Source organism: Lynx canadensis, chromosome D2 (assembly GCF_007474595.2).
Source record: "Lynx canadensis isolate LIC74 chromosome D2, mLynCan4.pri.v2, whole genome shotgun sequence".
NCBI classification, from domain to species: Eukaryota; Metazoa; Chordata; class Mammalia; order Carnivora; family Felidae; genus Lynx; species Lynx canadensis.
This window is the reverse complement of record NC_044313.2, coordinates 75,783,084-75,797,641: the sequence shown is the minus strand read 5'-3', so window position 1 is coordinate 75,797,641 and position 14,558 is coordinate 75,783,084. Positions and strand designations below refer to the sequence as shown.

Here is a 14,558-nt window from a genome sequence, read left to right as displayed (position 1 = left end):
AGAAGATCCACTTGTGGTTGGATATGGTTTCTTTTTTTAATTAATTTCTTTAATGTTTACTTATTTTTGAGAGAGAGACAGACAGACAGAGTGTGAGCAGAGAGAGAGGGAGACACAGAATCCGAGGCAGGCTCCAGGCTCTGAGCTGTCAGCACGGAGCCCGACGTGAGGCTCAAACCCACTGTGAGCTCACGACCTGAGTCGAAGTCAGACACTTAACCGACTGAGCCACCCAGGCGCCCCCTGGGTACTGTCTCTACATGTCGAACTTCAGAGTCTGGCACACAGGTCTCCTCGAAGAGTCTATGGTACACATGATACCTTTCAATAAATCTCTCATTTGTTTAAACTGAGAAGATTTTTCTTTTCCTTTGGTGAAACTAAGAATTACTAAATCCACTTGGCCAGTTTAAGGAGAACAGGGACAGGGAAAAAAAAAAAAAAAAAAACCACTTGTAATTTATACTGTAATTTCACGATGTACGGATCCTGAATGAACTAAAGCCCAAAGTAAAAAGGGAAGAATTTCCATTTCATTCTTGTACCTGTTCCTGAGGTGGGGATCGAAATTCCTTTGTCTTCCTGGCAGTGAGCGCGGCCGACATGTTTAAAGCTTGCATAACTTCGTTGTAACGGAAGCGCTGATTGTCTTGGAGCTTGGCTACAAAGTCATCTGAAAAGGCCACGATGGCTTCTATCCGGTGGCGGACCTGGCAGTCACAGAGGTACTGGAGCAGCAGACACATCTGAAAAGATGATGAACAAGGCATCAGAGGTGAATTCAGGAATCTTAAGTAGTTAATGTGCGCCTGCGGCAGACACGCCTAGTATCAACTCTTCTGTGAACAGAATTCTGATTCTGTGTCGGCAGCACTGTGCTTGGTCCCAGGGGATAAAACCTACACTTTTTCTAAGCTTAAAAGGGTAAATGCATGCCCCGTTGGTGGACACTTACTGCCCTGGCCTCCTGGGCAGCTACCGGGGCTAAGGCAAATGAGATATACAAGGCGAACTCAGTGAGGAGTCTTGTGGGAAAGATTTCACACCAATAATAACAGACTAGAACACTCTCTTTTCAAACTGGGTTTAACTGGGTAATGAGTGACATGATTGTCTCACTTTAGGATGAAAACCGCAGACTGAGGAGCACAGGAAAATATTAAGAGCTGGCTTCCTGAGGACTTTATTGAGCTCCTATACTAATTCTAGAACTCTGCACCGCCAGACTCTGCATGTAAATTAATTAAGTGGTTTCACTGTTCATTCATTAAATGCCGAGTTGGGTATTCAACCGGAAGTCAAAAGGATTTAAGCGTATTTATTTATTTTGAGAGAAAGAGAAAGACGGCACAAGCAAGGTAGGGACGGAAAGAGAGGGAGAGAGACAGGGAATCCCAAGCAGGCTCTACGCTGTGTGAAGCCCGACACAGGGCTTGAACACATAAAGTGCAAGATCAAGACCTGAGATGAAACCCAAAGTCAGATGTTTAACCGACTAGCCACCAGGCACCTCAGCTGAAAGGATTTTTAACTGAGAGAATATGTTGGTAGAAATATGCCTACAAGAGAACGCTCTGCCCATGTTTCGGAAAACATTTAAATATAGTTAATACCAACCGTGATATAAATACAAAGCAGTGTTAAAGGGAACTTTAAAACCACAGCAGGGACGTTTCTGCCAATGCCAGCTCTGACGTAGCCCTAGCATCCACTCCCCTCTTCATCTCCTTCACCCCACCCCAGTGCAAGCCCCGTCCCCTTGGGTCTGGACCAGCGTGACAGCCTCTCGACTGAGTGGACTCTGGAGGACTCGCTCTTCTCCTTATCAGTTTTCATCACAGCAGCTACAATTAAATTTTTAGAATCAAATTTCCTTGTTGAAATTATTCAATGGTTGGGCCGCCTGGGTAGCTCAGTCGGTTGAGCATTCAACTTCAGCTCAGGTCATGATCTCCCTCGCGGGTCATGCCCAGCATCGGGCTCTGTGCTGACGGCTCAGAGCCTGGAGCCTGCTTCTGATTCTGTGTCTCCCTCTCTCTCTGCCCCTCCCCTGCTCATGCTCTGTCTCTCTCTCTCTCTCTCAAAATAAATAAACATTAAAAAAAAGTTAAAATTATTTAATGGTTTTAAATGAACTCCGAATAGCATCTAAAGTCTGTCAAATGCCTGGATTCTATGTTACCTGCCTCCTGCCTATCTCACCCTCTTTCCTTAGCTAATTAGGTTAAATGGCCTTTTTCTGCCTCAGAACCTTTGTTGTGCTCTGTGCTAAAAGCTCCTAGAACACTCTTCCTACTCCTTCTTTACGTCTACTGGACTCCAGCTCATCCATCTGAACTCCAATTAAAAGTCACCATCTCACAGAGGACTCCCTCACCTTTCTCACGGTAATCCAGTTGAGATTTTCTTTTTTCTAGTAATTCATTCTTTTCCTTCAGATCATTTAATGCAATTATCAATAAAATATTTTAACAGAAATAGATAAATACATGTATATTTCCCTTAGAGACTGTGAATGTCTGGAAGGTACAGCTGGCAAATTTTTCCTCCACCCAGAACCACACGTCTGGCTCAAAGGAAGACCTCAATCAATGTTGACTGAGGACTGAAAAGTAAAAGAGCCTGTCAATGATGCAAATATCAAATGGACTCTTACAGACTGAAGACATGTTAAGAAAGGATCTTTCAGACATCTTGATAAGCACAAGAAACAGGCAATGTCTTTAATTCCTTAGAAACATACATGCAGGAAGCAAAATCTTGCTGTGTGAGAATGGGCACACCTACTGGTAACAAAGTGTTCTATGGCTAGTGAGAGTGGGGGCAGGGTAGGAAGGGGGTAAGGGGTCCCTTCTGTTTCAGGCGTTCCAACAAATAGTTGGTGGAATGCATCTGCAGAAATAAAAGAGAAATTGCTAATGAAAAGGAGGAGAAAAAGTGCTAGACACACACACCCAAATCACTAAATGTGTTTCTTATCAACTATTGTCAACTGACACCATTGGAAAATTCATGAATTGCATTCTAATTTTTTTTAATGCTTATTTATTTTTGAGAGAGAGAGAGAGAGAGAGACAGAGACAGAGACAGAGAGAGAGTGAGACACAGAATCCAAAGCAGGCTCCAGGCTCTGAGATGTCAGCATAGAGCCCAGTGCAGGGCTGGAACCCACAAACCATGAGATTATGACCTGAGCTGAAGTCGGACGCTTTAGTGACTGAGACACCCAGGCGCCCCGTTCATGAATTCCATTCTAAATGCAAGAAAATTATACTGGCACATCCCAAAACACAACAGGAAGTTGGTTAATTTTATGAAAAACTATCATTATACACGAACACAAAAATACACACACACCCCTCCCCCACCACCAAGAGGAAAAGAGACAAAGGCAAATGTCAATACCGTAATAGTTAGTGACTCTGAAATTCACTAAAAAAAATTTTGTTGTTGTTGTTTGTTTTTTCATTTTGTTTTGTTTTCTGATTACCTGCAATTTAACTGGCTCAGGCAGTTTCATTTGGAGCAGTCCTTCCTTGGGCCTCTTACCCCCTTTGGCTTCTTCTTCTCCAGCTCCTTCTGGCTTGGAGTCTTCCATGGAGGGCTCTTTCTCCAGAGCCTCAGTGTCTTCTTCCGGAGTGGCGGCTTCCTTGAACACACTGGGCTCTATCAGCTGCAAGATGTGTTTTAAGTCCTCATTGTGGAAGATCCCCATGATGAGCAGAGTATAGAAAAGCTTGATGAGAGGTACAAAGAGAAATTCAGTGGTGCCCCCCACGGGGTCCCGGGCATGCAGGCTGCCCTCTTTAACAGCTTCTGTCAGCATCTGAATGGTTTTGGCCTTCAGGATGTCCAGCGGGAACTCCGGACTGTATTGGTAGCAGTCGTTATTGATGCTCACAAAACTGGGGGAGGAAAACTGTATCCGTGGCCTGAGGGAGGTGCTGAGGCCAATCCCCGGGAGGCCATGCTTTTTGTTCTCATCAGGGAAGAGGGTGATGCTCTTGGTCTCCTCCGTCATGGGCACGATGAACTCACTGTTCATCATGAGCCTGGCGGTGGCGTAGGAGCTCAGGTGGATGTCAATCAGCAGGTCATAGTAGCCGGCCCGCAGCAAACCGGGCATGTACTTGTTCTCGATGGCGTAGAGCAGCTGGGGTTCGTCCACGTGGCTGCACAACGCATGCGCCACCCGGTGGTTCCCGAGGGCGCAGACGGCGGAGTAAAGCCGGAGCGTGTGGTAGTGGAATTTCAGCAGCTCTTCCTGCTCTGTCAGCTCCAGTATGTCAACAGATCTGTACAAAGGAGGAGAGTGGTAGCAAGGTCAGGTGGGGAAAAGTTCTAAAAACTCTGCATCACAGGAGAGACCGAAGTACCTCATAAATTTCAAAAAGTTACGGAAACATATTTTTGTTCCCGATTTTCTATGACAGGTTTCATGATGGTGTATTTTTTTTTTCTCCGTCAGTACTAGGTATTTTACAAGTTTTCCTCCGTATGCAATTTTACGTGGGAAATTTCTAACCACTAGTGGTTGAAGCTGCTTCATCCTCCATCAATCACCCTCAGGTTTGGGGCACCTCTTGTAGACACTGAGTCTCGATCTGCACCCGTGTCTCCTTTCCTTTCAGAATTTGACCACTCCTGAGAAAATCTTGAAGCTCCTTTTCCAACGTGGCTAAGCTGCCCCAGAAAGCCAGAGACCTTTTCCTTAGGCTAAGTTGTCCCTGTCTCTGACCTATGATTAGTGATTCACCTGACCAGTCGGAAGTAAGAGAATGGAGGACTAATGCTTCTGAAGTGATGTACCTTCTTACACATCCCTCATGGCCCCAGACTTCGACCAGTGCAGCCCTGGTTTCCATGGGGCATGGATGGCTTGTGAAAAAAATGCTATTTGTGATATTTCGCGTAGCAAAGTTTCTACTGGGAAGCTGAGTCTACGCTGGGCCATTTTGCTTCTAGAATGTATCATGCCCTTCCAAACCATAAAAAACTTAGAATGGCCAGAATATGCCTAAAGTAAAGCCATTCCTTTCAAAATGAAGTCAATTTTAAGAGGACGTAATTCCTTTCGATGTGCTAATGTTTCTACACTATTTATTTAAATTATTAAGATTGCTCATGGGTGACACTGTAGAATTAAAAGTAGAAACTTGATATATTCACAATAAAAGGAATGACTCATTCATCTAGAAAAGTGTCCTTGGTGAGACTATAATATAAACTCATCAGAACACGGGTTATTATATGACTTCATTAATATTCGTGTAGCAGTTAACCTCATACACAGTAGAAGCTGAGTAATTACTTGTGATTATTTGTTGTTAAGCTCTGTCACCGTCCTTCATACTTGATCATCCTGTCCATGCCCATCCACTGTGTCTATGCCTCCCGGGTCACAGGTATTCTATGAAAAGCCACTGTGGCTTGATGGTGCAAAATTATTCCAGACCCTACCGCCCAAATCTCAGCATCAGAAGCATTCCGAGTCGGAAACTCAAAGCAAATGATGACTCACCTAGGCCTCCGGGAAACCACACAACTGTGGGGCCCGGCTGCTAGCACCCAATTCTTGGGAAGGTATAACTGAGCAGGCCTTCTCTCTCAAAGTATAGCGGACAATGATTCCCATGTCTTACCTAGGCCCTCCAGGCTCTCAAGAAGACTATGAGCCTGGCTGATGGTCAAAATATATAAACCTGTTCACCATAGCAACACAGAACCTCTGCATTCTAGCTTCTTAGTGAAGAACACAACTTAGCCTACCATCTAATTCCTCTCAGACTGCCAGTTTCTAGAAAAAACAACTAAGGACTCCACAATTTACATTAGCTACTGCCCCTTCCAACCCACCTACTATTATTCACTTTAGGGCACCCTGTTACTTCCTTTAAAGCACCTCTCTTCCCGACTAGACCATGAAACCTTTTAAGGTAAGGGTCCCATCTGTTTTGTACACCATTTAGTATCCAATGCCAGGGACACAATGAGAACTAATATATGTCTGGAATGAATGAATAAGAGAATTCTGGAAGGATCTATAGTCTCCATCTCATGACTCTACACTTAGGTCAGGGCAAACCAAAGCATATACCTCAACTACTTTAATCTGTCTTTCCACACCAACTCCTTATAGCAATATTCATACTTTAATAAGCTATGGATTTACTTGGGAGGATAGCAAAAGAAATAATTTGTTATTCTATCTGTTACAAGGACATTATTTTATCTGTTTAAATATAAAACATAACACCTCCTTAGCACACGCCATACTGTTGTTGGTAAATATTCTCCCTCTTCTTCCGTCTGTCCTGTATATGGGGTAGTCTGATCTGCCCTACTTAGCTTGGGCTTGACTATATGATTGCTTAGGCAGGTCATAAATAAAATAAATAAAATGTGAGTGAATGTAACATCTGCCACAAGCAAAAAGAAGTTCTAAGAGACCTGAAGGGTCTGTTAACCCTCCTGTACATCCACCATTGGCCGTGGAAACTGTATGTCCCAGATCGGAGCTGCCCCATCAATTTGGGTCTCAGGGTAAGAAGGAGGAAGTCTGCACTCATAGCCCACCACAGCCTGGAGCAGAGCTACAGGGGACCAACAACCTCACGTAACGTGAGCAAAAGATTCACGTCTGTTCACAAGCCACTGAGACGTGGGGTTGTTATTGCATTAAAAGCTAATACAATACCTTACACTCTTTAACAGTCCTCAATGGAGAAATATTTTTCATAAGTCAATATCATTCTTTTATACATCAAATATTACACAGAGGATCTACTATGGATGAAGCACTGTGCACTGGTGATACGATGGTGAACAACATCGACACAATTCCTGCCCTAAGGGAGCTGACCATCTAGCTGAGGAGGGAAATCTTAACCAAAAAGTAGGTAAATTATGAACAGTGATATGTGTCACGAAGGAACCAGAGAACTAGCATATATGTAATGCCATCCCAAATTGTTAAGTATTAATTATTGGCCATGTATTGGGGCATGAGAAAAAGCTTCTACTCAGCCACTAGTTGGCACATCCCTTTGTTATTCTGAATTTGGGAACTCATCAGATTTTTCTTTGGCTTCTAGGAAGCCTGAAGCCACTGTGGGACTTTACCAACCACACAGAATGATGTGGTGTGAGTGACCCCGTGCCAGTCTCGCCCTGGGCTTTGTTATTTTCCTGTCCTCACCTTGCTTGCATATCTGGTTCTAGTGACTCTTTTTTGTGCATTTGTATTTCATACATTTTGGGAAAATGACTCAAACTCTTCATGATCTATAGTGAGAATTTATTTATTTACTTATTTATTTAATGTTTATTTATTTTTGAGGAAGAGAGAGAGAAAGAGCATGAGTAGGGAAGGGGCAGAGAGAGAGGGACACACAGAATCTAAAGCAGGCTCCAGGCTTTGAGCTGTCAGCACACAGCCTGATGCGGGGCTTGAACTCACGAACCAGGAGATCATGACCTGAGCTGAAGTGGGACATTTCACCGACTGAGCCACCCAGGCGCCCCAGAAATAAGATATTTTTAAGCTTCATTTTCTTTCCCCAGCAGCACACCTGAGCCCCCGGCCAATGGTCTAATTCAAAGGGTCCTAATCAGACGGTAAAGGGCACACAGGGCTGACCTGTTCTCCTCCGGGATATGGAGAGACATGAACTGCAGAGGATCCAAACACTGCACCAGCCAGCCTTGGCGCTCACTTATTCGAGACACATCTACCTTCAGGAACTGGTTGGGCATTCTGCTCCACAGGACGTGGGACAGAAACTGCACGTGGAGACGCGGGGGACACTGTGGCACAGGGTTTTTGTGCTCACTCTTGAATAATCCCGCGGAGAGAGGCATCACATTCTAGGGAGCAGAAAAAGAACTAATTTGTAACAATCCGTGGGGTTAATAAAGTAATGACCACAGTTCTGCACAGGAAAGAGATCCTGGAAGCGAGATACCCTCTGTGTCCGACAACGTTAATACAAGAAATAACAGAACTTGGGATGAATGGCTCCTGAAAGGTCAAGAGGCGAAAACATCCTGAGAGAACATACCTAAAACTTCAGGGCTGGCACACAGGCTTGGGGAGCTAGATTTCTTTCGCAAACACTCCCTGGTACGCTGAGAATGCAGCTACAACCAAGTAGAACCACGTAATCTGCGTATTTTTTTTACCAAGCTGGGCCCTCGCCAAATCCGGCAAGCCTGCGGCTGTCTGCGGTACCAAACTCCAGGAAGGGTTGCACGCACTTGGCTCTCTCTCCTGGTCTGTCCTCTGTCGCCCACCTTATCCTTCAAGTGCTCACTCACTGGCTCCCTCACTCACAAGTCAGGTTTATCAGGTTTCAGCAGCCAGTTCTACACCGGAGACAGCTCAACAGACAAACAGCACCATCACACAAGACAACAGAGTTCATCAGACATTAACACAATCTAATTGTTCTTCACGCTGCTCCAGCTTCAATATGGATCACCTTCAGCCTTCGTAGTGCCTTCAGTCTGGTCTCAGGGCAACACAGGTCTCCACTTGGCCGAAGCTTATTCATTCACTCATGACCCTGACACCCCCTCCGCCTGCCCGTCATGGGCCATATGGAAATAACGCTCTCACCTCTCCCATTACCTTCAGTGTCTCCCTCTCCCATAAAGTCTTGTCTACTGCGTACTTTCAGACTATCTCATCCTCCAGCTACCTTCCTATTCTCTTCTGATAATGGAGAGGGCGGGGAGGAAAGCCAGATACTGCTTTGGGCCCTGAGTGAACAAAACACACAAAACCCCTCCTCTCATCCAGCTTCCATTTTTTTTTTTTTAACTGGAAACATAAAATAGACAAAGTCAAAAAGCAAATTAAATAGCATATGACAAAAGAGGTCATGGTGGGGACCCAGGATAGAGGAAGCAGAATGCAGGGCAGCAATAATAAGGAGGATGATCATAATGGGTACGGTTGAGAAGGTGACGTCCCTTCCATGCAGAAGGGACAGTCAATGCAAAGGACCCAAGGAGGAAGTCTGCCTGGCAAGTCTGAGGAAGAGCTGGAGGCCAGATCAATCGATCAATTGATCTTTCTGTCTATATATTTATTCATCCAAATTTGCTGTCTTTCTCTAATTTTCAACCTTGAATTCACTATTGTATAGCTTCATCCATCATTTTGCCCAAATTCTTCTGGCAAGGTCAGAAGCCCTCCTAACCAACAGGAGTCATGGATTCCTTTCATCCATATTATGTTTGCCTTTCTGTGGCTGCTGAGCATCTCATTTTACAAAGGTAGACATTTAGCTCACACAGTTTAAGGAGCATGTCCAAAGTCACCGAGCCAGCACTGTAAAACCTCCCACCGCACTCCACCCCAACGTGCACCTGGCATCTCAACTTGTACAACAGCAAAATTCAGTTCAGTTCCCTTTCCTGAATTTCAACAAGCTCTTCCACTTGTTGTCTTAGCATCCCTTAGTTTGTCCAAACTCAAAAAATTAATTTAATCCTTGATTCTTCATTCTCCTTAAGTATCTGAATCCAATTCATCAACGAATACTATCTGTCCAATTCACTGTCAAATTCTATTCATTTCTCCTCTAAAACATCTTCTCATTTACCCCCCCCTCTCTCTCCAACATGACTTCTCAGGCTCTCATCATCTCCCATGCGGATGGCATCAAATCGTCAATAACTCAGCACTACTGCCTCTTCTCATTCTTGTGAGAATGGATACTTCTCCACATTGCCACCTCCACATTACTGCCAATGTATTTTTCCAAAACCGGTTTGCTTATGCTCAGTCCCCAGCTTCGAGTTTCCAATGGGATCAACACTGCCTATACAGTAGGTACCAACCTCTTAGAGAGGCATTCAAGGCCTTTCCAGGTTGGCTTCAGTCTACCTTCTATCAATGTTAATCTCCAGCCACATCCTGGAAGTCACCTTTTGTTACAGCTATATTGAATTCTTTAACCTTCAGCACTTTGACTCAAATATTTTTGCTTTCTCTTGCCCTTCCTCGGCCTAGGATGTCCTCTCCTACTAAGTGTATTCTGAGATCTCTTATTCAACAGTTATGAGTCAACCTAAATGTCTCCTCTTCTCTTTGCTTTACCCGATCCATCCCCCTCCAACCTCCACCTTGTTCTTTCATTTGTTCCTGGAGTATTCTATATGTGCACTATTCTAGCACTTACCACAATGTACCAGTTTCGTGTCGTTAAGCCCATTTACTAGCTCACCTGTGAGTTCCAGATAATCAAGTGGTATGTTATTTGGCATTTTTGTTCCAAATAAGCCTAGTTTTATTGAGTAATATATTTTTGATGACCAAAGAGAAAGCCTTTTTTGTTCTTCTTCTTACAGAATACTTAATAAGTAATTTAAATTGTGGCACAAACCCTTTCTAATAAATTAACATGGCCCTAGCCACCTGAAGGAAATTATAGAACTTTCAAGCATGGCTTACCTTTTTTTAAAAGAGTCACTTCTGTCACTAACATTGCTGCTAAAAAAAATACTGAATTTATTTAAGGAGAAGTAGCTGCTATTCCCTAAGAGGAAGACCCCAAACAGAATACCAGCAATGAATCTTTCTTACCTTGATTCTTCCCAGCTCAAACTGGAAAACATTGGGACTTGTAGCTTGGGCAAAAGCTGCAGGAAATAACTTTGTACTTGGCTCCACCTTAGATAAAGAAATGAATTTGGAAGTATTAGTCAAAGAAGGAACACCAAGAAAAAATATTTTCTTTATAATGACCAAGGAACACTTGACAGAAGGGGCCCAGACACTTTTGTGTTCTTTCAGATGGATCTCCTCTTTCAACAAATATTCAGGGTATTTCATTTCGTTATTATGCGAACATTTTTGGAGGCCTGTACTGTTTCCCCCGAAGGGCAATGTTATTATTCAAAGAGAACTAAAAAGGCCCCATTAGGCTCATTTCGGTTTTCATTTTCGTCTCTTTTCTAAGGTACTTTTCGATCTTCTAGAATGTGCTTTTTGTGCATGGGGACAAAACGCTTTCTTCCCAGAAGCACGCCACCATCCCTGCCCACGGACCTGGTAGTAGGTGCTCAGCTCCTTGCCGTTGGCGGTGAATGTGAGAAGCCCACTGGCAGCATCCACCACACACCCGATCTCCAGGCCATTATTGTTGCGTCCTTGCCCTGGGCTCATGCTCTCGCCCGCACACACCATATAGCAGTTGCTGCGTTTGATGCTGGATTTCAAAAAAAAAAAAAAAAAACAAACACAAAAAACTCAAAACAAAACACATTTTTATCTTTGTACGACCACAGATACAATAGAAAGTCTTGCAAACTAAACCTAAATTATGCTGTGCAAGCAACAAGCTCATGCTGTAATGGGAGAGGTGCACAATGGGCCGATTCTGTGATTCGGAGCAAAAACTCCACTGACATCGTGGATATTCTGAATCCGGTCTTACACGTTTCTAAATTTTGCACCTAATGGAGACAGGTCAACAAGTCGGAAACAAGTAAAAACTGACCTGCGCCTTCCCCTCCAAAAACTCAAACCAAACTGGACCTTGTTCTGAGGTTCAAAAAAGTTTAACTAATAATCATCCAAATTTGCAATTTTCATTCTCCTCATTCTCATGTTTTTTTTTTTTTTTTTTAATCACTTGTTCTGAGATGAGAAGCAGTCATTTCTGAACACTATCAAAGTCCTTAGGCAAATTCTACCTGAGCCATCAGTGATTCAACATATTTAAAATTTGGCTAACATTACGCCCCTTTGTGGACAATTCCTGGTGATCTGTTATGAGAGAAAGAATTAGCTAGAATATGCATAACATCACTGACGTTAACAACAAACTCCCACCTGAGTTTCACCCCCACCGAAACCTTTCCCAGAGATGGTAATAAACCTAAAGTGACTTGAGTTTTGCCTCCTTCCCTTTCTCTGCCACAGCAGAGTGAAAATGTTAATGAAACTAGCAAAAAAAAAAAAAAAAAAAAAAAGTCAAAGGCAGGCAAGTAGGAGGAAAAGAAAAAGAAGGCTGAGATAAAAATCAGTTTCGGAATAATCAGGTTGGCTGTGTTTCTTTGCACTCCTTACAAAACATTCAACAACCCTTCCCTGCCCTCTATTTCTTACACTAAGATCATCTATCCAGGTATCCCGTCCCTCTGTCGGGTTATTTCCTTGTACTGTTGCCATCTTTGAAAATCAAATGTGTCCTTCAAGAATGTTCCCAGAGACAGGTGGGCATGGGGCTCCCATACTGTTGTAAAGAAAGCACTCTTTCCTGGACATTCTGGCTTGGCCCATGGTCTCAAGGGCTAAGTTCCACAGTTTTAAGTGTTACAACCCGAAGGCAGGAGAGTGAGCTTCTGGTCACCAAAAATGATGATGCAGGTATATAAGAAAAGCAACATTATGGCGGACTCCCTCTATGACACCTGTCACAGCAGATCAGAGAGGATGCATGGGCACAAAAGACAGATGCAAATGGCCAGATCTTCTCTTGTCTTACTCCACAAGGAAGATAGCCTTCTTCACTTTTTTGAAGGTTTGGTTTGAGTTTGGTTTGTTTTACAAATGAAAAAAGGATGGCACAGAAAGTGTAACTGACTTACCCAAAGCCACACAGCGAGTCAATGGCAAAGCTGAGGAAAGAACCCACTTCTCCTCAGTCTGAGTTAAAATGCGTCCACCTGGTCTAAACTACTAGCCCGCACTGTCTTCACAGTTTTCTCCCCACCGCATAAACCGTTCCCAAGATACATTTCAGACCATAAAAGCCTCACATCCACCCATCTCTAATCCCTAAAACAAAGGCTTAGTACTGGCAACCCAAGCTGGTAGTCACGTACGAGGTCACCTGAAGGAATGCAGACTATTACCCACAAAGGATGCACTGCTCTTACTTTATAATGTTTTTCACTTTTAATGTATTCAGATTCCTTACTGGCTTGTATGCATAACAAAACGGACACTGACATGAATGGTTTCGTGATATTGTTCCTATAAATACAACATGATCCTGGACAGGAAATCCAAGGGGGGAAAAAAACCCAAAAAAACAAAAAAAACACCTAGGTTTATCAACAGGTTTATCAGATGTCATTCACATAAGAAAAAAAAATTGAGAAAAACCGACCTTTCGTGTACTTTTCCCTTTTCATCTCCTAGAGTAACGGTTACTGTACGAACTCTGTCCAAGTCAAAGCCTGTATCATACTGATGGAAATCCGATGTAATCCAGCCCACCCAGACGTTAGCAGGTTCTTGGCCGGGAAAGATTCTCACTGAGTAATAGTACTGTCAAGACAGCAAAAGCAAGTGTTGGCAAAGTTAAAAAGAAACAAAACTTTGATACGCAATGCCTCTGAATTGCCTGACTGCATTTCTTCGTTTAAAATCATTCGGCCTAATTAAAATGTAACAAGAACAAAGAGCGGACACTGGAAGAAGATAAGTCTTAAAGCAGAGATAATGGAAAGGAAATCAGAAATAATGGGAAGAAGAGAAATGACCTTGTCGGAGCAAACACACTAAATAATTTGAGGTCTTTTATACACCTAAAATATGGGTACAACTGTATGTGCACATACATAGCATATTTATGTAATAAAATCACCAATCCATTCAGGCAGATAAACTTCAAATTCTGGAAACTTACACAAGCACACTAATTTATGCTCGTGTTTTATACCTGTCACCCACCTTTTTGAATATGCTTTGCCTTTCCTATCAATAATACTTTGACACCTTAAAATCACTTTGAGGGGTGCCCGTATAGCTCAGTTGATTAAGCATCAACTCTTGATTTCGGCTCAGGTCATGATCTCACGATTCAGAAGACTGAGCCCCAGGTCGGGCTCTGTGCTGAAAGCGCGGAACATGCTTGGGATTCTCTCTCTTCCTCGCTCTCCTCCCCTCCCCCCAAATCTCTCTCTCTTTCCCTCTATCAAAATAAATAAAAATTAAAAAAAAATCACTTTGAAATAGCTCAGATCTAATATGTAAAAATCTAGCTCAAACATGGTGGCACTCTACAAGGGATGTAATTATACATTTTTTTCCCATTTGGTGTTTTACGAAAAGTTGTTTTGAAAAATTTGTTTTTTAAAGCATTGTTTGTTTATTTATTTATTTATTTTTAAAGTTTTATTTATTTATTTGAGAGAGACTGCACGCACACGCGTGCGAGTGGGGGAGGGGCACAGAATGAGAGGAAGGGAGAATCCCAACCAGGCTCTGCACTATCAGCACAGAGCTGGACACGGGGCTCGAACTCATGAACTGCAATATCATGACCTGAGCCAAAGTCAGACACTTAACTGAACGAACCACCCAGGTTCCCCTATTTTCTTTTAATTTTTAAATTTTTATTTATTTAGTAAGTAGGCTCTACACCTAACATGGGGCTTGAACTCACCACCCTGAGACCAAGAGTGGCATGTTCCATCTACCGAGTCAGCCAGGCACCCCGGTTTAAACATGAATTGGCAGAGAGCAAAACATGACCTCCAACAAAGTATGATAAAGGATCTTCCTTTAGACATATCACTAAGATGAAGGAAATTATATG

The 14,558-nt window shown here is 43.1% G+C and overlaps 1 protein-coding gene across 6 annotated transcripts in view; it reads right to left on the bottom strand.

Moving 5' to 3' along the window:
* Positions 1-14,558, bottom strand: part of RYR2 (ryanodine receptor 2) — a 767,906-nt gene that overhangs the window by 237,012 nt on the left and 516,336 nt on the right. For all 6 annotated transcript variants that reach the window (XM_030335594.1, XM_030335595.1, XM_030335590.1 and 3 more), the window contains exons 33-38: positions 13,125-13,285; positions 11,057-11,216; positions 10,592-10,678; positions 7,640-7,866; positions 3,491-4,295; positions 546-746 (exon numbers count right to left, since the gene is read on the bottom strand). In XM_030335594.1, the coding sequence (XP_030191454.1) occupies positions 546-746; positions 3,491-4,295; positions 7,640-7,866; positions 10,592-10,678; positions 11,057-11,216; positions 13,125-13,285 (1,641 nt within the window). The remainder of the gene's footprint in view (positions 1-545; positions 747-3,490; positions 4,296-7,639; positions 7,867-10,591; positions 10,679-11,056; positions 11,217-13,124; positions 13,286-14,558) is intronic.